The 20741-nt window shown below is 45.8% G+C and overlaps 1 protein-coding gene across 6 annotated transcripts; it reads right to left on the bottom strand.

Moving 5' to 3' along the window:
* Positions 1–1308: 1308 nt before the first annotated feature.
* Positions 1309–18863, bottom strand: LOC132250890 (glycine N-acyltransferase-like protein 3). 6 transcript variants are annotated; one of them, XM_059728785.1, is made up of 6 exons: positions 18507–18863; positions 12205–12307; positions 9126–9233; positions 7260–7386; positions 6416–6542; positions 1309–5186 (listed from the first exon to the last, which is right to left on the bottom strand). In XM_059728785.1, exons 2-6 carry the CDS (start codon positions 12280–12282, stop codon positions 4760–4762), a joined length of 867 nt encoding a protein of 288 aa, XP_059584768.1. In that variant the 5' UTR covers positions 12283–12307; positions 18507–18863; the 3' UTR covers positions 1309–4759. The 6 variants fall into 6 exon arrangements, with proteins under 6 accessions (XP_059584768.1, XP_059584776.1, XP_059584767.1 ...); XM_059728793.1 differs by lacking the exon at positions 18507–18863 and adding an exon at positions 12595–12878 and having other exon boundaries at positions 7260–7383; XM_059728784.1 differs by lacking the exon at positions 18507–18863 and adding an exon at positions 12595–12878.
* Positions 18864–20741: the final 1878 nt, after the last annotated feature.

A 20741-nucleotide genomic window follows, 5' to 3' on the forward strand; every position in this document is an offset into this window, starting at 1 on the left:
TTTGGACCATTTCACTAGTTTATCAAGGTCACCCTAAATCCAAATCCTACCCTCCAAAATGTCTGCAGCTCCACCCAGCTTGGTGTCATCTACAAATATGCTGGACACAGTAATCTGTGTCCAAAAAAACTGTACGCAGTACCCTAGATCTGGGCCCACCAGTGCTGAACAGAGAGGAAGAATCACTTCCCTCGGTCTGCTGGCAATGTTCCTACTAATGCAGCCCAGTATGTCGTTAGCCTTCTTCATAACAAGGGCACACTGTAGACTCATATGCAGCTTACTGTGTCTAAGATTGCCAAAAAGGTCCTGATCAAAGATGGGCTGTAGTCATCTTTCCAAAAACCACTCCTCCTCCTACTAGAAATCCCTTCTCCCATCCTTACCTGCTGATGCTCAGCAAATTTACAGTGAAAAAATATTGTCATTGCAGCCAAGGCAAACTCCCAACCACACTCCCCTGTTAGCTGGCCTGGTACCACTCACTGTTCTCAAGCTGGCTTTCTTTGATTCCAGCCTATGCTTTGGGAAAATCTGGAGAGAAAGACTTCTAAAAGGATGTGAATAAATCTAATATTATGAAAATATTTCTTGATATATTCATTACATCAAGCTAATATTTACACTTCCTGGCTCTTTTAAGCTATATACATTTATCTTTATATTTTAAATAATATTTTTGGTCAAGTAAAATCTTAGAAAAATCTTAATGCATTTATCGTAACAACTAGGCTAAGGACAGAAGTTACATGTAAACTGGTTTAAGTCATCAGAAACTGGTTTAAATCTGTAACAGAACAGAAGTTTAGTGCACATAAGCCAGTTCCAAAGTGGCTAAAACTAGTTTAAGATAAACCTGGTTGAATATAGTATTGGACTTAACTGATCTGGGTCAAACTGGTTTATGAAACTTCTGTCCCAGACCCCTTCCTGGATCAAGTTAAATCACAGTCCCCCAGCATCCTAGCATGCTTTCCAGCCCTGGACTGGGCTGGGCTGGGTGGTCTGCTCCAGCAGAGAAGGGTTGGGGAGGGGAAAAGGCAGGGACTGCCCCCCGCCAGGCAAACCCCAGCTCTAGACTGGTTAAACTCCACCTTCCCCCACAGAGCTGCCCTGCCCTGCCCTGCCCTGCCCTGCCAAACTTACTGATGGCTGTGACTGTGGACTAGACATCCCAGAGGCACTTGGAAGCAGGAAGAGTAAGTGATGAGCAACCCTGCAGAGTCCCACTGCTGTGATTGTGGACTGCAAATCCCAGACACCTTGGGGGCAGCAGGAAGAGGAAGTGAACACACAGCCAGAGAGCCATGCGCTAGTACTTGGTTTAATGACCTAGTGCTCTGCATATTACTTCTAACCTGAGGCACTGCAGGCATGTGGCTGCATTTTCCTGAATCAAAAGTAAATGTCTGCTCACTTGTTAGTCAGTTTAATCTCTGCAGTTTAGACTAACCTGCAAAGACTGAATCAATTCAGCTTTGGGCTTTTTGATGGGGTGTACTTAGCTCTAGGGTTCGGTATTTGACCAGTCAAATAAAGTTCAGTCAATTCACCAGTCAAATATTGGTCAAAAATTGTAAAAACAATTATCAATACGTCCAAATAATACACAGAAAAAGCACAAATTTTCCATTAAGAAATGTGTAAAAAAAATTCATATTTCTGTCAAAAAAACTCCAAAATTGTAGTTTTTCTTGTAGAAATGCTAGAATCCTTGACCAGTCAAAAAATATGCAGTCACTTAACCAGTCATTGAAAATATTTGTCCAGTCAATTGACTGGTTTGCTAACCCTAGTAACAACAAAGATTCTGGATCACTACATATAAAGTGATACGTTCTGAAAGTGTGGATTATAATGAACACAGGCAGCTTACATACCTGTTACAAGATTTTTTTGTAAGCTATCCTTTAAAATTTCAAAAAACTTGTCTAATATAACAGGACCTCTCTTTATCTTGGATATATATATACTTGACTCCATTAACATGATATCTGAATACTTCTCAGTCCTAATATGCTTACCTAATCTGGTACAAAAGGGTCTGTTTTACAGAATGGAAACCAAGGCATTATTAGAGAGACTTAGGGCAAGATCTTCCAGTACATTTAAATATGGGATTCTTATTAACTTAGGCACCTCAGTGGGTGTTATGTGCCTAAATACATCAGAGCTTAAGTGATTCATCCAGAAAGATTGCTGTTGAAGCAGCTCTCCCACATCCCAGCTTCACACCCTCTCCACTGAATCTTCCTTTCCATTACAATTGTTTGGTATATTCCATATTATTTCATATGCCAACCTACTATATAGCTAGGTTTAGACTAATATAGAGTGCTCATAGACAGAGTGGTATGGGCTCAGCTAAACTGGGGCAACATCGTGCTTTTTGTAATACCCAAGCAACTTTGGGCCAGATCCTATTCAGTGCCTAATTAGACGCCTAAGGGTGACCTTTTCTTGCTCAAATCCCCAAAGAAGCATTAACTCACCTGCTTTTGTAGCATATCATCACATTAGTTTTAAGATGAAATCACAGGAAACAGCAAGAAAGAAAATGATCTGCCCACTTTTAGTATAAACCGTTCTCCAGAAATATAAGCAGGGATCAGCTTAGATCTCAGGAAGGCGCCTAATAGGTGGAGTGGGATCTGGCCTTTTAAATATAAGCCCGCTCTTCATCTGGGCCAAATTCAAGGAATTTAGGTAACCTAGTAATTTTTAGTAGGAATTTATGAGGGTTTCCTCGGTTATCCTATGTGTGTCCTACTTGTATTTTCAGTATCTATGCAGAGGCTTATAATAGAACTTTACCCTCATACACACCTAATTTACCACTTCTCCTGCCAATTGCTGCTGATTGAGAATTTTTTAAATCCTTGCAGTCTTATGAAAGACCCAGTTTTGAACTCTACACACACAGTAATTTCTCCCACTGGCCTCATGCCCAGTGGCTATTCTACCATGTTAAAATATTTTCATTCTATAGAAAGATGATTCGGTTCTTCTATGCATAGTCTTACATTTATAAGCAGGTTTCCTCCTATGAATCAGAATCCCCGGAAATGCAATAAAATGGGGGAAATGTGGCAGGTGGCACATAGGAAAAAACAATATTGCAGAACAATGCAGAATTTTGATCAAATGCAGCAGGTCAAATCTCTGCTCTTGCAGTGTAATGAGACCCATTAAGCACAGGACTGAATAGAAATTAGACCCTAATGCGTATGGCACAGCACAGGTAAGGTACTGTGAGACCAGACAGAAGTGCGATTGCAAAAATTATCCTGGGTGTATTCACGTAGGGAGTTTTCTCATATGAAGCATCTTTTAAAGGAGGATCTATGCTATCTTACTGCCTGAGGAGAATTTATTTAAATGTAACAGCTTCTGAAAGAATCATAATCCCTTCCTTTAAGATCATAGCTGTGAAACCTTTGAAGCACCTGAGATCTAGTTCTTTTGCATATGGTTGAGCATATTTTTTATCCTTGTATCGTTCTTTGGGCATGTAGATGAGCAGATCTGTCCGCAAATGCACAAAGGCTGATATAGTTACCTTTCCAGTATTCCAGTGTATTGCTGCTAAATATGTTTACTGCTAGTAGGGCTGACACACGTGAGTTCAAGTTCTCCGGCAGTAGGATTGGCACATACGAGTTTCAGTTCTTAGGTTCTGTGAACAACTCTTACAACCTTTCTTAATAAAAGAGGTAGAACTATTTTATCACTTGGTTGCTACCAAACATGAAATTACAGTAATGATTGCAAAACCGCTATGCAGTCAAAAGAAGCTATGAAAAGAATCAACAGACAAGCAACATAGTGACTTCCCAGATAAGAATATTGAGTACAGCCTTGAAAGAAACTGGACAGAGCTGTTAACTTCAAGGATTCTGCTTCCAAAGATTTGCAAACCATTGATTTGCATTGTATGGTTACAATTGGAATTACTGGGACAAATTACTGCAGGCAATTAATTTGTCCTGATTACTCAGAAGCAGGCAGTGGGATGTAGGGAGGGAATGGAGATACCAGGGGCTGTGCAGATAAGTGTAACAGGGCAAAAGCTGATATAGAAACAATCTAGAGGCAAAGTCTATAGCAATTTACTGCTTCTAGGATCCCCATGTGGAAGGTGGGTGCACTAGATATGCACGTTGTTTATTTTACTGTCTAAGAAAAGTTTCCTTTAAAATGCTTTTATTCTAAATAAATGATACTTTGTTTTAAGGAGGCTGCTTGGTCACTGATTACTTCTGTCAGCCCCAGAAGGAACAGAATGGTGGTCTGGGCATATATCAGACTTGCTGATGTAAAACAGGGGTGATATGCAGGGGATTGTAATCCAAGGCCTGGTACAAAAAGAATCAAAAGGGGTGAACTCAGGGGACAGAGAAGGGGACAGAGCTAGCGTTGACCCCAGAATTGTGACAATGAATATACAACACAGATAGGAAAACTAGAGGAATCATTTTTCAGTCAGAGGAAATGCATGTATGGTTGAATTGCAGTGGCAAAACAGTAGCCCTAAATCCATTCTTATCTGTGTTTGATTTGATGAATTATCAAGTCCTGAATAGTTATTTGGATATATCAGTTTCATAGGTTTTTATGGCCAGAAAAAGAATCATGTAAGGTGATCTCCCATATAAGAGAGACCATTGAATTTCACTAGTAAGCCCTGTAAAGGAGCAGGTGAGTGAGTGTTATAAAACTCAGTCATTTGTACCTCTAACTCAGGTCTTGTAACTGAGGACTATAGGTGAGGTATAGCTAAGAAACACAACGGAGTGTGGATGACTCTGAAAAACTGGCAGGGAAGAAACTGAGCATTCATACTTTTCAGCAATGCTTTAAAAGATACATTCTTCTCCAGGACATTACCTTGAGCTGGAAAGCCCTGGCTATGTAACTTCTTAAATAATATGGTAGCAAGAAGCCGGTTATAACCTTTTCTGCGGTATTCTGGAAGGGTATAACCATGAATCATGGTGGCAAACTGGTCAGTTAGACCCCAAGAGATGGGCTGTCCATTGTCATCCAAGACACAGATGCTGGGGAAGCAGCAAATGAGGTTAGCAAGGTACCTCCGGCATTGCTCAGTGCCTCCCCGTGACCAGGTTTCACTGAGCAGGCTGGCATGGGAGATGTCCAGGGAAGCCAGTCTCGGTGCTGGGTCCATCCTGGGAAAAGTACAGGAAAGCAATTGGACACATTATTGGAAAAAAGGGGCATCGGTAACCACTGAGCATGGGAGTTTTAAGCCTCTGAACCAGAACTTCCTAGACCTTAAATGCTGGAGGCTGCTAGTGAGGGGAACGGGGGGAAAGTCCTGGTCATACCCAGTTCAGTCTCCCTTTCAGTATCCACTCCACAACTGACAGACACGGGATACAGGACAAGATGGACCTGTGGTCTGAATCAGTCAAAGGCAATTATATGCTTATGTTACTTAAAGGCATTAGGAAGTTATAAACCTACAGTTCTGAGAGCAAAGGCAATTTAAAGCCATTGTTCTCAATATGAATGGGTTTCCCATTACACTGCAAAAAAAAAAAAAAAAAAAAACAGAATAAAAGAAGATTGGGTAAGCTAGGCTAGCTGCTTGAGAGAAATAGTGCCATTGCTGCTGGTGAAGTCCAGTTATTATCTACCCAATGGCCAAGTAAGGATTATGCTTGAGCCAAGTGCAATCTAGTAGTCAATGCACAGGTTTTAAATGTCCTTCAGGCATGATTTTAATTATAGCATTTTCAGCACAAGAAATGTTTGTTGGACTGCACCAATCCAGAACCCAGTAGAGGGAGCTGGAGATGTGTCTGAATGAAACTTCAATCGTAGCGGACACATAGCAACATGCCTTACTGTCTCTTAAAGCCAAATGTATACAATTCTCTGTTCTCTTTCCCTCCATGCCTTGGATGTGGGGGACAGCTTTGGGAGTGCTCAGTGAATTCTGAATCCACTACTGAGAAATTACATCTAGGAAAAAGAAAGCCTTTGTTTCTTATGAACACTGCAAAATGTTGCTGTCTCACAGACATCTAACCTATGGAGGGACCATGAGAAAAGATAGGCTCCAAAGTGGTGTTGGAAGGTCCCTGTGGAAAAATGCATCTATTTTTTAACATTAGGGCATCAATAAAAAAGGGAAAGATGAAAAGAGAACAGACTTCTGGAACTCATGCATGTGACAAGAGAAGAGAAAGAGGAATGATATTTAATCTGGAAGATACAATAGCAGAAGAGTGATATAGGTCAATAAAAAGACTGGAAGATGGATAAGAAAATAGAACTTTTACACCTCCAGCCCTCCAACTGTGTTAGTTTTCATGTAGCATTTGGTTTAATGACCTAGTAGTCTGCATATTACTATTTCAATAGCAGCATGGAAGGATGCAATTGGACATACTGAAGTCTGACGTCTGGCAGTGTGTCAGGGTCTGGGTGGATAACCATCTGGAAGGAGGATACTTTCACATCAACCTGCTTAGACCTAGCAACAGCTTTGGATGTTTCATATATTCCTGCCTGGAGCCCTGTGTGTACAAAGAGAAATATGGGACATCAAGGCTTGAATTCATTTGTTCATCTGACGTCTTTAAAGGTCTCGGTGTTATTCAAAATGTCCGCCCCCTTCTACACCTTCTTCTTGACTTCATGGATATCAAGGCCAAAAAGGGCCATCACAGCATCTACCTAGGATTTCCTGCCCAGTGCATGTCAGACCCTCACACAGTAATTATATCTCTAGCTCTTGCCTCCTATTGAGTTATAGTATGTTTTTAGAAAGACATCGAGTCTTGATTGTAAGATTTAAATGGGCAGAGTATCCACCTGACCCCTAGCTAAGTTAAACATTTGCACATCATTTCTCCTCCGAACTTGTCGAGCTTCAGCTTCCAACCCCTGGGTCTCATTATGTCTTTATTTACTGGATTAAAGAGCCATCTACTACTGTCATGTGACATGTTAGTTAGCCAAACAGTCTCTAGGGATCTGTGGCTTTAACTGAGAACAGACTATGAAAAAAATAAACATCTCATGAAACAAGGATTTGGACCCATATAACTGAAAGCTGAATTTGACCAAATGACAGAGAAACCTACAGGAGGCATGAAATGCAAAAGCCAGGACGGTTGTGCCTGACTCACTTCTTTCCTGCATCCTGCTTTTCACATCTTTACAAGGAATCCTTATCCCAAATGCAGTGGCAGGGTCTATTTTCCCTTAGAATGTGTTACATCAGTTTATACCCTGTAGCTGAAAGATCTGTCCCCAGTCGATGGTGTCTCTCTCTTCTAGTAGCTCCCGGTAAGCCTGTAAGTCTTTGTAGAAAACTGCATATGCATTGGTGTAATGGTCACGGTCATCCACCTCCTTCTGGATAGAAGAATAGATTAAATTGCTAAGAAACATTCTTCCTTTACCTTTTATCTAATAAATCAAAGCTCAGAGATATCCCAACCAAAGATCCAATAATCAGATCTTCAAGGCTTCTCGAATTAAAACATTCTTTTGGGGGATTTTTATGGTGGAAAGTAATTAAGTAATTCCACAGTGAATGTCAAGATCAGGTAGAAAAACTGAGATATTCATTGCTATTCGTATCCCTGCAACAGCTTATAGTTGTGTAGGACGAAAGACCTCACCTTTCCAAGGTGACCACCTAACCTGAATCCAGTGGCAGCTTCTTAAGTCTCCTGGATATTGGAGTACTCTGGGTGCATTTTGCTGCCAGCTGCTTCTGGTCCCTTTCTCTGTCTTGTAGAGATGGGCCCAAACCAGCCCTGGCATAAACAAGAGTCCGCTGATGTTACTGGGCATCACATCTACTTCCAGCAAAGATTAATTTAACCTGCTACATTTATCTCTGCAAGTCCCACTAATGAGAAACACATGGGTTCCCAGGACTGAGCCAAGGACATGTCTACAGCACAAAGTTACCATGGCAGGAGGGAGCATGCTCAGAACACACTGTGCTGCTCATAGGTGGCAGAAGGGGGGAGCTAACAGGGATTAGCCCCCCAAACATGGGGCAGCAGTACGGCCCCGTGAGCTTCTGGCAGCTGCAGGAGACATGGGGAGGGGCACGCACACAGCAATGAGAGAGGGAGTGGGGCTGGGGCTAGGGCAAGCACTGCACAGCCGGGGTGGGGTGAGGCAGGGCATGGGACACAGCTACGAGCTGTGGGGGCACAGTCCCACGGGGTATGGGGGGCATGTCTCTGCTGCTATGTGTACCCCAGGAGGCAGTGGAGCGTGTGCCCCCAGATCTGCACAGGGAAGGGCAGGCTACCACTGCAGGCTGGGACTGGGGTTGCACCACTCTTCCCAGCGGGGTGGGGGATGGGGGGACTGGGCTCGGCTGTGCTTGGGGCAGGTGGCAGTGGCGCTGGGATGGGGGCTATGGGTGGAGGAGGCTGCAGCCACCCCAAATTCACAGTAGCCCCCCAAACCCTCCTCCCAGCACTGCCGCTGCCTGCCCCAAGTGCAGCATGGCCTAACCCCGCACTGGGAAGAGCGCGGCACAGCCCCGGCCCCAGCCCAGTGGCAGCCTGCCCTGCCCCATGCGCAGATCCAGGGCACATGCCCTCCCAGGGTGCCTGCAGCAGCAGGAGCCGCCACCCCCTCCCCATGCCCCCACGGCTTGCAGCTTCATCCCATGCGCTGCCCTGGCTGTGCATGCCTTCCCCCCACTTCCCCCACACTTACCTGTTGTGGGGGCATGTGCGTGCATGCATGCGCACGATCAGCCCCCCCAAATAATTTTTTCTCCCTACACCTATGGTGCTGCTGCACACCAGCCACTCCCCTGAACCAGAAGCAGTGTAGTCATTTTCACAAAACTGCAGGTGAGCTAATTTACACAACTTCTGGTTCAAGTAGCAACACGCACCGATCATTGTTGCATGTTGAAGCATGCTGCTGACTGCCATGGTAAGCTTGTGGTGTAGCCATACTCCACAAAGTGTTAGAGAGTGCAGGTTTTGCTCTGTACTTCTTCCTCAGGGTCGTATGCCCACGCAACTCTTCCAAGATGCTAATAGAAGAGACGGTCACAACAAGATCCACATCTTGTAAGCGTCTCTGGAACTTGGACTAAAACCAGTTGGATCTACCTCCCTCTGTCGCCGGGTAATGACAGCTTTGAAATCTGGCCATGAATCCACCACCACTTCCTTCCTGAAGGGATTCCCTCGGTTTATGTTCATCACAGCTCCATAAACCTGCCAGATAAGAAGCAAAGATAAAGGCTTGAGGCTTACCCTTGGACACCCAGCACATACAGCCATCCAGAGTGACAGAATAAGACTCTGAAACAAACCCTAGGCTGCAGCCAGATGTGCAGGCATGTCCAGTTTGTGGTGCCGCACTTACATGCAAACTTGCATGCACAGTGACCACTGGGTTACACTACTATCAGATGATAGCTTCCCTGACTTGCATAACTAGTCCTACGCTAGTTGTGGGAGAGGTCCTGTTCTTAAGGAATGTCAATTTGGGTTTCTAAACGTTACCAGATGGACAACTCTGGAGACTGAAACTTTACATTTTGTGTGGCTCCACAAACAGCACACCTGGAACGTTAAAACGTGCCCTGCACTGGAAAATTGCAGCAGAGGGGCAAATTTTCTACTGGGGAATCCCGGTAGCAAAAACAAATGGCACAAAAAAACCAGCACATGTACACTCCTCTCACGTGCATCAGCAGACATGGAGGTTTGGTCCTCCTGCGAGATGCTGTGGCTACTGGCCAAAGCATCTCCACTCCTTTAGTTGTCCCCTGGCTCCTCCAGCAGGCCGGGAGGCAGGAGAAGTGGGGAAAGGGCAATTTCCCTGAAACAGGGCAATTTGCCCTACACCAAAGCACACATGCAAGGGCATACACTGCAGCACAAATTTGTGCTGCTACTATTTTTGCCACTGCAAGTGCACACCCCTGCATGTGAGGATGCACCCGTACTCTCTGTTGATCAGCCACAAAAAGGAAAAGCCCAACCTATATACACTAACCACTGGGTCATACCCAGTACTATCAGATGATAGCTTCCCTGACTGGCATAACTAGTCCTATGCTAGTTGTGGGGGAGGGGAGGTCCTGTTCTTAAGGAATATGAATTTGGGGTTCTAAAAGTTACCAGATGGACAACTCTGGAGACTGAAACATGATATTCACCCCCAGGACAAAAACTGTATAACGCCCAGAGGGGTGGTTAGCCATCTTAGTCTTAAGTCAGGCAGAAGGCAGAGCAGGCTGGCACCTTAGGGCACGTCCAGATGAGCGCGCACATGCATTTCCCTGGGGACAAACAGCAGTGGCACATAGTTGTGCTGCTGTCACTTGTCCCTGGGGAATGCAAATGCAGGCATGCTCTGGCGCACAGCAAGTTACCCTGGGTGGGGTAGGGGAGGCTGGAGCCAGCACCTGAGCTGGCCCCTGCAGTCCTACCTGAGGTCCTAGGGGCATACTGCAGCTCCAGCACTGGTGATCCAGGCACATGGAGCCTGGCCGGCAGCTAGACTGTGGCTCCAGCCAGTCACGCTCTGGTTTTGGGTGGCATATGCTGCTGCCATGTGCACAGCCTTGCATTTTTTTTACGTGGGTTTTTTTTTTACACCAGGATGTCCTGGCATAAAAAACCCCCACTGTGCTGCAAATTAACAGTGCAGCAAATACCTGCATGTGCAGCGTGTGTGGTTTGCAGTGCTTGTCCGGACACACCCTTACAGACTAACTCATTCAGAGATCCTAAGCTTTCATGGGCAATGTCCTACTTTGTCAGATGCTATAAATGGACTTGCAGAGAGCAGGGGTACTATATAGAAAGGAATAAAATCATTTAAATACAAGGAGATGGGGAGCAAAGGGACGGAGAGGCTGGGAGAGGAGAAGATAAGTTGAAGAAATCAGAAGTAGTAAACAAAGCAATTCATCCATTGACAGACATAGGGGTTATAAAAATAGTCCAGGTCATGTGAATTTGAGCTCTTAATCCAGACATAAGAGTTATAAAAACTAGTCTAGGTGATGGGATAAGAATCCAGAGCAGGGCTTCCCAAACTTTTCTTCAGCATGACCCCATTTATGGCCCCATTTCCTCAGCATGGCCCCTCACTCCCAACCCACAGCTCCACGCCCACGACCCCATCCACTGATGTTGTGACTCCATTTGGGGTTGTGACCCACAGTTTGGGAACCACTGATCTGGAGTCTCTTTGGAGAACATAATTAACACAACCCACAATCATCATTGTGGATGATTTCTTGTTCCACAATTTCCCATTTGGGATGGAGTTTACACATAGGTGACGTGTGCCTCCTGAGGCTGGGGAGGCACGGCGATGGCAAGCCAAGTGAGGACCATCTGCAGGCGGCCATGGTGGTGTCAGTGGTGGGGGGGTGTCCCCCCACAGCCAATCGGCCGGTGGCATGCCCGGAAGTGCCAGTAGCACTTCTCGGAGTGGGGAGCACCAGCACTCTGCCTGCCCCCCTGCCCATCACTTTAGCCAAGAGTGCTCGCTCTCAGGAGGTGCACATGCACCCCCTGTGAATGCCCTATGTGTCACCTATGGTTTTAGAAGTTTTGTTGTTTAAGAACAGTTACTGTGAGGTCAGTGATGGAATATCTGGGGAGGTTAACATGAACGCCACATGCCCCTGGAGGCTGGGGGGGCATGACAACTGCCCGCAGGCAGCGGTGACGGTGGGGGTGTGCCGGCAGTGAGCTCCCACAGGCAGCCACGGCAGTGTCAGCAGCAGGGGTCGGCCCACCAGGGAGCTCACACAGGCAGCCACAGGGGTGTCAGCAGTGGGGGGGCTGGGGTGGCAAGCACTGACTAGAGGTCAGTGACCACCCACAGAGGCCACCGGCAGTGGCGGTGACAGCCAGCGGCGATTGGGGACTGCCTGCAGACACCGCCAGTGGTGTTGGCAGCAAGAGGGGGGTGGCGAGCGGCAGTTTTTTGCAGGGGTGCACTGCCAAGCTCAGGGGGTGCGCGTGCACCCCCTATGCATCACCAATGGAGGTTAAAGTGTTCGGCCACTGGATTTTGTATCTTTCTGGATTTGAAGCCAAATCAGTATAAAAGGAGCAGTAATTGCAAAGAAGTTTCACCCCACCCGGCTTCCATCTTGCATAGCATTCTGATTCCCCAAACGAAATGGCACAGAAAAGGTGCAGATTAGATCTGTGTTACCTTCAGGGATTCAGGGAAGCTCCACATTAATATTTTTTCCAATAGCTGTAGCTTTGTGGAACATTTCAGTACTGGCATCTTTCCAAAAGCATTTAGGAGAAGCCTGGGTAGAAACAGATATGAAGCAGCACAGGGTAGCCAGCTGTCATTACAACAACATGTGGGGAGAGGCTGACTAAAGCAGATAATTGCACACTCTGTAATAGATAATTGCTCTGGAAATACCTGATAATCACCTACTGCAGAGTATTTGTATGAAGTTCCCGCCGAGAGCCGCGGCGTGGGGTTCGGGGCCTTAGGAGCCATAGTCGGTGGGCGGGTACTTGTGACGCTTGGAGTGGAATCAGGTACTGACGCGTTTTGATTAAACAAAAAAGGTTGTTTACTTACACTGCTCGTACAGTGCAGGCCAGAAGCTTGCTTCGATTACAGTTGCAAAAAGGTACAGGGGTCAGGCAGAAATTACAAAGTTCGTTTGGTTGGTCTGCAGAAGTGTTCGGGGTGTTCGGGCCGGCAGTCGTCTTACGTCTCGGGTGGGGGTGTGCTAGGCCCCCTTGGGTCGGTGACGGGGAGTCCTTAGTGGTTGATCAGGCCGCTAAGTTTGCTCTGAAACATGCATGGAGTTTGCTAGGCTCCACAGTGTACTCAGAGTTCTCCACCAGATGTATGTGGAGTTCTCCAACTTGGGCGGAACTGCTTCAACCTCTTATACGGCTAGCAAGCCAATCGCTAGTCGCCATGTGTGAATAATTTAGAACTGGCCAATAATAATGTGAATTTGCATATGAGTGGCGAGAACTTTTTTTCTAAACTGTAATTTTCCACTACTGTAGCATTTGGTTACTTGGTTCAGGCATAGCAGAATTCTCCTCCATGACCTAGTTACTGCCACCAGAATGATTGACAGCAAAACAATGCCATATGTATCGAACCCATGGAATTTTCCTCTGTGCTATACCAATTCTCCTCTGGGCTATAGGCATCTAATTAATGGGTTCTGACAGAAGTGTATTTTGGGACTCAAATTTCTTTGTCAATAGAGTGGATTTAGTGCTACATTTGAGAAGGAAGAATGTCTAGTGGTTAGAGCTGTTGACCCCCCCCTCCCCCACTAAAGTAGATTTGGGGATCAGAGGGTTTCTTTTGGCAGGCCTGTGCTCATACAAAATGAGTCCTTCAATGGAGCGAACATAGAAGCAAACTTTATTAGAATTTCTAATCGTGACTATTGCTAGTAAATACAGATTATATATATATATATATATATATATACACACACACACACACACACACACTTTTCTGTTCCAAGCAGAAATAAGCAGTTTTAGAACTGGGAATATCTACATCTTAAAATCCTGAGAATGTCTAACTGATGGCTAACCTGTTTGGGAGATCTTATAAATTCAGAGACAATGTTCCAAAAAGGCATTGGATCTTCATTAAGTCTGCAGACAGGAACTTCAGCAAAGGTGCCAGAGGAACACATCTCAGAGCGCTGCGTCCCTCTTTATGCCCTCCTCAAACAAAGGCTTACAACATTACTTAATAGAGACTTTGACAAATATGGTCAGAAAGGAGATGCTCGTGTGTTTTCCTGTTGGTGCAGCTAGAACACAGACCTGAACCCTTAATCAAGATACAATATCCTAAGGCAAGCTAGTCTTTTCAAGAAGTTTCTTGCCTATGACTTAGGTCCTTTTCACTGCTTCCCTTAGAATACAGGCTAAAAAGATTCAGTCTTAACACAGAGTTAAATAAAACACTGCATCAAAACACGGAGAAATAAGCAGTCGATTTTCTGCTCCATCTTGCCTCCGGTAAATCACAAACAGAGCAGATTCAGGAAGAGGCTTAAGTCCTTATGACCGATATATGGAAAGAGACTGGCATTTACAAACCTTCACCTCACCATGTTGGTGCCTAAGTCTCTATGGGCATCTTTACACATGCTCCAGGGGTAGGGAACAGGGCACTTTAAATAGAGGGGGTCCGAGAGCCACCCTAATTAAAGTGCCCGCAGCATCTCATGTTATCAGCGTCCTGTGCTTCAAATGGTGGCAGGGCTGCTTTATCTAAAGCTTGTTCGATGAGCTTAGTTAAAGTGCCCCCTCTGCCATTTTGAAGGCTGCTGGAGCATGTTAATTAGCACGCTCCAGTAATTACAGCACTTCGGAGCAGTGTCCCTGCACATCTACAGGCACCCTATAAATACTGTAAGCAACTAAACTGCTGCTCTTACTCAGGTATAGAGTCATAAGTCTTGACAGAGATAAGCTGCTTAGCGCCTAGGTCACTTGGAGGGCCTGATCCAGTAGGTGCACTCAGACCCCGTATGCACTCAGACAACCAAGCCAGAGCTGGTGCCTTCTTCTTTACTATTACCAAATAGCTCAGTGATTAGAGCACTCAACTGGGGTGTAGGAGATCCCGATTGAAATCTCTCTTCTGCCTGAAAAGATCTGAACTCACATTTCCCACCTCTTAGGGATGTAACCAGCAGGTGATGGGGCTTCCTGGGGTGGTTCTCTCTCAGCCCGTCCTGCTGACACCCCACTGGGCATATCTACACGAGATGCTTTGCTGTGCAGCACACTAATTTCTGCGCAGTAAAGCATCACTGTCTACCCGTGCATGGCAATTAGGGCACAGTAGACAAATTTACTGCAACTGCTGGATAGTCCTATCAGATACAAGCGGTATCCGGCAGCACAGTAAAAAACTGTGCTTCAACACACATATAGACAATGACATTGAGATTAGTTTACGCTGGCTCAAATTGAGTCAGAGTATGTTCAGCCGCATTAATTGCACATGTAGACATGCCCACTTTGTGTAAAATACTTAACTAGGCAATAAGCCAGAGAGAATGACAAAATATGGCTCAAAAGCCTCATTGTTAGGGCACTACTCAATGGGCTGAAGTCTCTGCTCCACTGAATATTCAATACAAAATCCCATCTGAGCATCCTAACCACTGAATGCTTGAACAATAGGAACATAGCCGGAGCACTAACACCACCTTCAATGTGGAAAAATGGGCTTCAACACCTAACTTAGTTCAGAAGAGAGCTCATCACGGTGAAAGCTGAAGAATTAGGCCCCTGAATCCCTACTCTCTCCTCAGTTGAACACACCTACATGTGCCATTAATGTGCAGCAATAAAATCTGGAGGTTATTGCCCAGGAGTTTATTGTTCTCAGGAAGCTCCCAGGGGCACCGTTTACACGTACACCCAGACCACAGCACATTGAGCCAGGTCAGAGCAGCCCAGGCTTGCAGGGGGGTCAGCCTGCCAGCCTGGGGCTGCTTCGACTGGGTTCAGTGTGCTGTGGAGGGGCTGGCTGGGGCACAAGAGTGCTTCAATGTAGGGATAGCCAGCAGGCAGCCCTGAAACACCCTCGTGCCCCAGCATGTACACATGTGCTGCTGTGCATGAAAAAACTCTGCAGCAGGGCACTATTTGTATTTACCAATACTACCCTGCTGCAGAGTTTATTAGATGCTGAGACATTTACTGAGAACCTAATAAGGCAGCTCCGCAGTAAATGTCTCATGTAGATGCACGAATATTTCCTATTTGCTAACTTAATCCACTCCCTGCTTGGTGTGCGGTGGGTTTTGTGAACGTTATCCTTTGGTGTGTAACTCTCATTTTGGGTAGGGAGCCCAGGACCCTAGCTCAGGGGAATTTCAGGAAGCTGCCAAGTGCCTAATTTATAGGCTGTGCAATGCCCAGCATTGTGACATCTAAATCCTCCTTGTGGTTTTCCTCCTATGATTTCTTCCCTTAGCCTCCCAGTAGCTCAGATCCTCATCTCTAACAATGGAGGTAACAGAAGTGCCTTGCCCGGTGAGGTGCTGCAAGGAGACATGCTTTAAAGATTATGAGGTGCTCGGGTACTACGTAATAGGGATTATGAAGAAATCTTCCAGTAAAGAGGTGATTTTCATTTGTCCTCGGAACAAGTAATTCAGCAGCACAATCTGCCCTGCCAGTATTTCTCACTCAGTATAGAGATGGTACACATCCTGGAGTAAAATACAGTTTAGACTGTGCATGTGATCAATCCTGGTCTTATGGTCACAGTTTAATTACATGTCTTCACTTTGTGGCCATTCAGGATTTCACGGCAGGGGTAGAAGTCCTTCCCCCAGAGGCCATCCCTAGATCAGCTGGGCCAAAGGAGAAGCTTCTTTTGCACGGCAGGCATGACATTGCATACAGCAAAGACAAATAGGACAACTAGGCAATGAACACAAAAGTCAGTGAAATGAAAAATATTTCAATAAATATCTCTTTTTACTGCCAAAGAACTTCTCAGCTTTTCTGATAGTTTTTCTGGATAGATGTCCCTTAAAATGCAGGGATCAAACCCATCTGCCTTTTAACTTGTTGAGGTAAATATAAATAATTATTATTCCTGATGTCTTTGAAGTTCTTCCCAGGAATAGTCAGCTTTTAGCTTTTGCTTTCATTTCTTGATAGCCCTGGTATCTTGTACAAAGGATTCACATTAACATCAGAGCCCATGCTAGTCTACATGATTTGAAGAATAACTGCAACATTTTTTTAAACGCTGGGTGTTAGACCCCAACTCCATTTCCCTATTACGTAGTACCCAAGCACTTCATAGTCTTTAAAGCATTTCTCCTTACAGCACCCCGCTGGGCAGAGCATTTGTTACCTCCATTGTTAGAGATGAGGAACTGAGCAACTGGGAGGCTAAGGGAGGAACCCAGGACGCCTGCTGGGCCTTGCCCTGGTAGGATCGCGATGATCAGTCCCCTCCAAATGTGTGTCGAATCCTGCCGACTACACCAAGATGTTAGACCCCGCCTCTATGTGGCGCCCAGTGACTAGGGAGGCGACGATCCAATTGCTCATGGGTCCTGTTACACATTAGCCAGAGCAGGCAGGGAGCAAACATCAGCACACATTGCTCGCAACAGCTTTATTCAGAATGGAGACAGCTTCGGACAAGGGTCCCTCATACACACACAGCCCGTGAACCAGGGGACCTGCACTGAACAATAGTTTTTTCCCCACGTTTATACACTTTGGTTTATATTCATTAACATTCATTCCACCTCTGTCCCTTCTATGTTCCACCCATTTCTCCTCCCATCTCAAGCTCCGCCTCTATTTACTGTTTGCGTCATTAGCATGGAATTGCCTATGCATTTCATTCATTTACATGTCTTTTTGCTATGAGTGCATGTCTAAGACCTTGACTCCTGCTCTTTGGTCAATGGGCGGACTTTGACCAAAACCTGGAAGCTTCTGTAGGCTTCTTCACCAATCCCCATTCACCTTTTTGCATATGTTCATCTCGGATTCTGTTACCAGTTACATGTTGTTTTTCACATTCCAGTCTGTTTTTCTATCCCAGGTTGTACCATCTTCACATTCCTAAAACTTGACCTCATTCACAGCATGCAGACTCACTTGAAAATGGTTGACACAGTTAAGATGGTTACTTAGCATAAGCAAATGGCTGGCTTAGATATCACGCTGCCTTGTGGTCAGCAGCTCTGCTAAGCCACAGGTCATGCCTTTATTCAGCTGCAAATCCAATGCTCCCCAAAAATCCACATAGTGTTACCCTAACGCTGGGAATTTCTGGAAAAGAGGGAGCAGGATGTGCTGGCCCACAACCATCTTTAGCTGATTTCCAGCTATGATTTCTGACTTGTGAGTCTGAGATCACTTGGCAATGGGGTGAGTTTTTCTTATCAGTTACCCATGAGTAAATCTCACCTCTTATTCTAAATACCCACACTGCCATCTGTGAAGCTTTATTTACTCCACTGATTTATCAATACAGAATTTACTCCGTCTTTTGCATTTTGTAACAGGATTTTTTTTTCTCCACTTCGACTCAAGGCACTTCTCAATCCAATTGCAGGTAAACAAGGATACACATAATGCAAAGTAACGCTGTGACTGCCAACAAAAGGCTGAGTGAGTGCCACACTCAACAGACCAGCCAAGGGCATTGAACAGTAAAGGTACACACCAAAGGTAGCCCATCCGTACCCCTTTCCCCCAAGGTCAGTGCTAAGATATTTGAACAGACAAGCCTGGAGAAACATATGCTTGCACTACCGCTTATTCTCTATATGGCTACTGTTGGGACCCAGGGCAGCCGGCCAGCAGCCCTCCCTGACTCCCACCCGGGCAGTGGTCGGCACAGGGTCGGTCCGGGGGCCTTAGAAGGCCGTCAGGTGGGTACTTGTGATGCTCGGAGTGGAATTAATTAGGCGGACGCTTATCGGTTGTAAAGCAAGATTATTTACTCACGCCGTCAAGGTGGTGAAAGACGGAGGTCAGAGATACTTGGTTAGTTACAGCTTAGAGTTCATAGATCGGTCTGCATAAGTGGTCGGATAGAAATGGTCGGCGAGAAAAATGGTCGAGCTGGCAGGTCGCTGATTTACGTCTGAGATTGGGTTGAGTCGCGAGGGGGGCGGCACTGGCAAGTGATCAAATTGCCAGTTACTCTGACGCCTATGTCAGAGGTCTCCAGGTGTATACGGAGTCGCTCTCCCCCTCTTCTTCTTCTTTGCGGAAGTGTATTGGGGTTTTGTTTGTGTACTAGCCAATTGCTTTTCGCCACGTCATAAATTTAATTAGAATCGCCAATTATCTAGCGGTCTTCGCTAGGGTATTATCATAGGGTTACTCCCTGTTTTCTCTGACCAATTATAATGATTTATGTACAGCACAGAAGGCTAAGTTCTATTTCATGTTGGTGTCGCAGTTATAAATTTCTTTTTGACATGCGCAGCAAAAAGGCAGTTACTGGCAAAAACTTTTGTTAACCCTTAGTTAACCTAGTGCAAAATAAAACTGTTTTGAATGGTTTTACTTGCTTGTGACATGGGCACTACTTAATTTGGTTGTGACAGCTACTAGCGAGACTTCCATCATGCAGGACTATTAATCTGGCATTTTTCAAAAGCTTTAAAACCTTCCAATCTGCACCATCATTAAAAAAAATAAAAACTTTGTTTTTCCCTTTCCTTCATATGTGCACATCTCTACGCAGGGTGCTAAGTGAACAAGTGTCTCTCCTTCCATCTTTTCTCTATATTGAAGATGCAGACAGCTTCCATATCAGAATAGCTCTGCATCAAACTACATCAACCTTAGACGGGCCAAAGCTACCATGGAGCTGAGGATGGCAACCCAAGTAAAGACAACAAGAAATTGTTTTTTAGATATATTGGGAGTAAAAGGAAGGCCCAGGGAGGAATAGGACCCCTACTAAATGGGCAGAAGCAATTGGTGACAGACAGGGGGGACAAGGCTGAACTCCTCAACGAGTTCTTTGCCTCAGTGTTCCTAAGTGAGGGACACGACAAGTCTCTCCCTGGGGTTGTAGAGAGGCAGCAGCAAGGCACCAGACTTCCATACATAGATCCTGAGATGGTGCAGAGTCACTTGGAAAAACTGGATGCCTTTAAATTGCCAGGCCCGGATGAGCTCCATCCAAGGGTGCTGAAGGCACTGGCCAACATCATTGCAGAGCCACTGGCGGGAATATTCGAATGCTCGTGGCGCACGGGCCAAGTCCCGGAGGACTGGAAAAGGGCTAACGTGGTCCCCATTTTCAAAAAGGGGAGGAAGGAGGACCCGGGCAACTATAGGCCAGTCAGTCTCACCTCCATCCTTGGTAAAGTCTTTGAAAAAATTATCAAGGCTCACATTTGTGAGAGCCCGGCAGAGCAAATTATGCTGAGGGGAAACCAGCACGGGTTTGTGGCGGGCAGATCGTGCCTGACCAATCTAGTCTCTTTCTATGACCAGGTTACGAAATGCCTGGACACAGGAGGAGGGGTGGATGTCGTATACTTAGACTTCAAGAAGGCCTTCGATATGGTATCCCACCCCATACTGGTGAACAAGTTAAGAGGCTGTGACATGGATGACTGCACGGTCCGGTGGGTAGCAAATTGGCTAGAGGGACGCACCCAGAGAGTCGTGGTGGATGGGTCGGTCTCGACCTGGAAGGGTGTGGGCAGTGGGGTCCCGCAGGGCTCGGTCCTTGGACCGATATTCTTTAATGTCTTCATCAGTGACTTGGACGAGGGAGTCAAATGTACTCTGTCCAAGTTTGCAGATGACACAAAGCTATGGGGAGAAGTGGACACGCAAGAGGGCAGGGAACAGCTGCAGGCAGACCTGGATACGTTGGACAAGTGGGCAGAAAACAACAGGATGCTGTTCAACAAGGAGAAATGCAAAGTGCTGCACCTAGGGAGGAAAAATGCCCAGCACACCTACAGCCTAGGGAATGACCTGCTGGGTGGCACAGAGGTGGAAAGAGATCTTGGAGTCCTAGTGGACTCCAAGATGAACATGAGCCGGCAGTGTGATGAAGCCATCAAAAAAGCCAATGGCACTTTATCGTGCATAAGCAGATGCATGACAAATAGGTCCAAGGAGGTGATACTTCCCCTCTATCGGGCGCTGGTCAGACCGCAGTTGGAGTACTGCGTGCAATTCTGGGCGCCACACTTCAAGAAGGATGCG

The sequence above is a fragment of the Alligator mississippiensis genome, chromosome 1, assembly GCF_030867095.1.
Source record: "Alligator mississippiensis isolate rAllMis1 chromosome 1, rAllMis1, whole genome shotgun sequence".
Classification (NCBI taxonomy): domain Eukaryota; kingdom Metazoa; phylum Chordata; order Crocodylia; family Alligatoridae; genus Alligator; species Alligator mississippiensis.

Bases quoted from the DNA above. Each gene is read 5' to 3' on its own strand.
- LOC132250890 (XM_059728785.1), bottom strand. From the start codon at position 12,282: ATGCCAGTACTGAAATGTTCCACAAAGCTACAGCTATTGGAAAAAATA. The intron at 7,387-9,125 runs GTAGATCCAACT...TCTTCTATCCAG, and splicing joins TTACCCGGCGACAGAGGGAG to AAGGAGGTGGATGACCGTGA. The intron at 6,543-7,259 runs GTATAAACTGAT...TTGTACACACAG, and splicing joins ACAGATCTTTCAGCTACAGG to GGCTCCAGGCAGGAATATAT.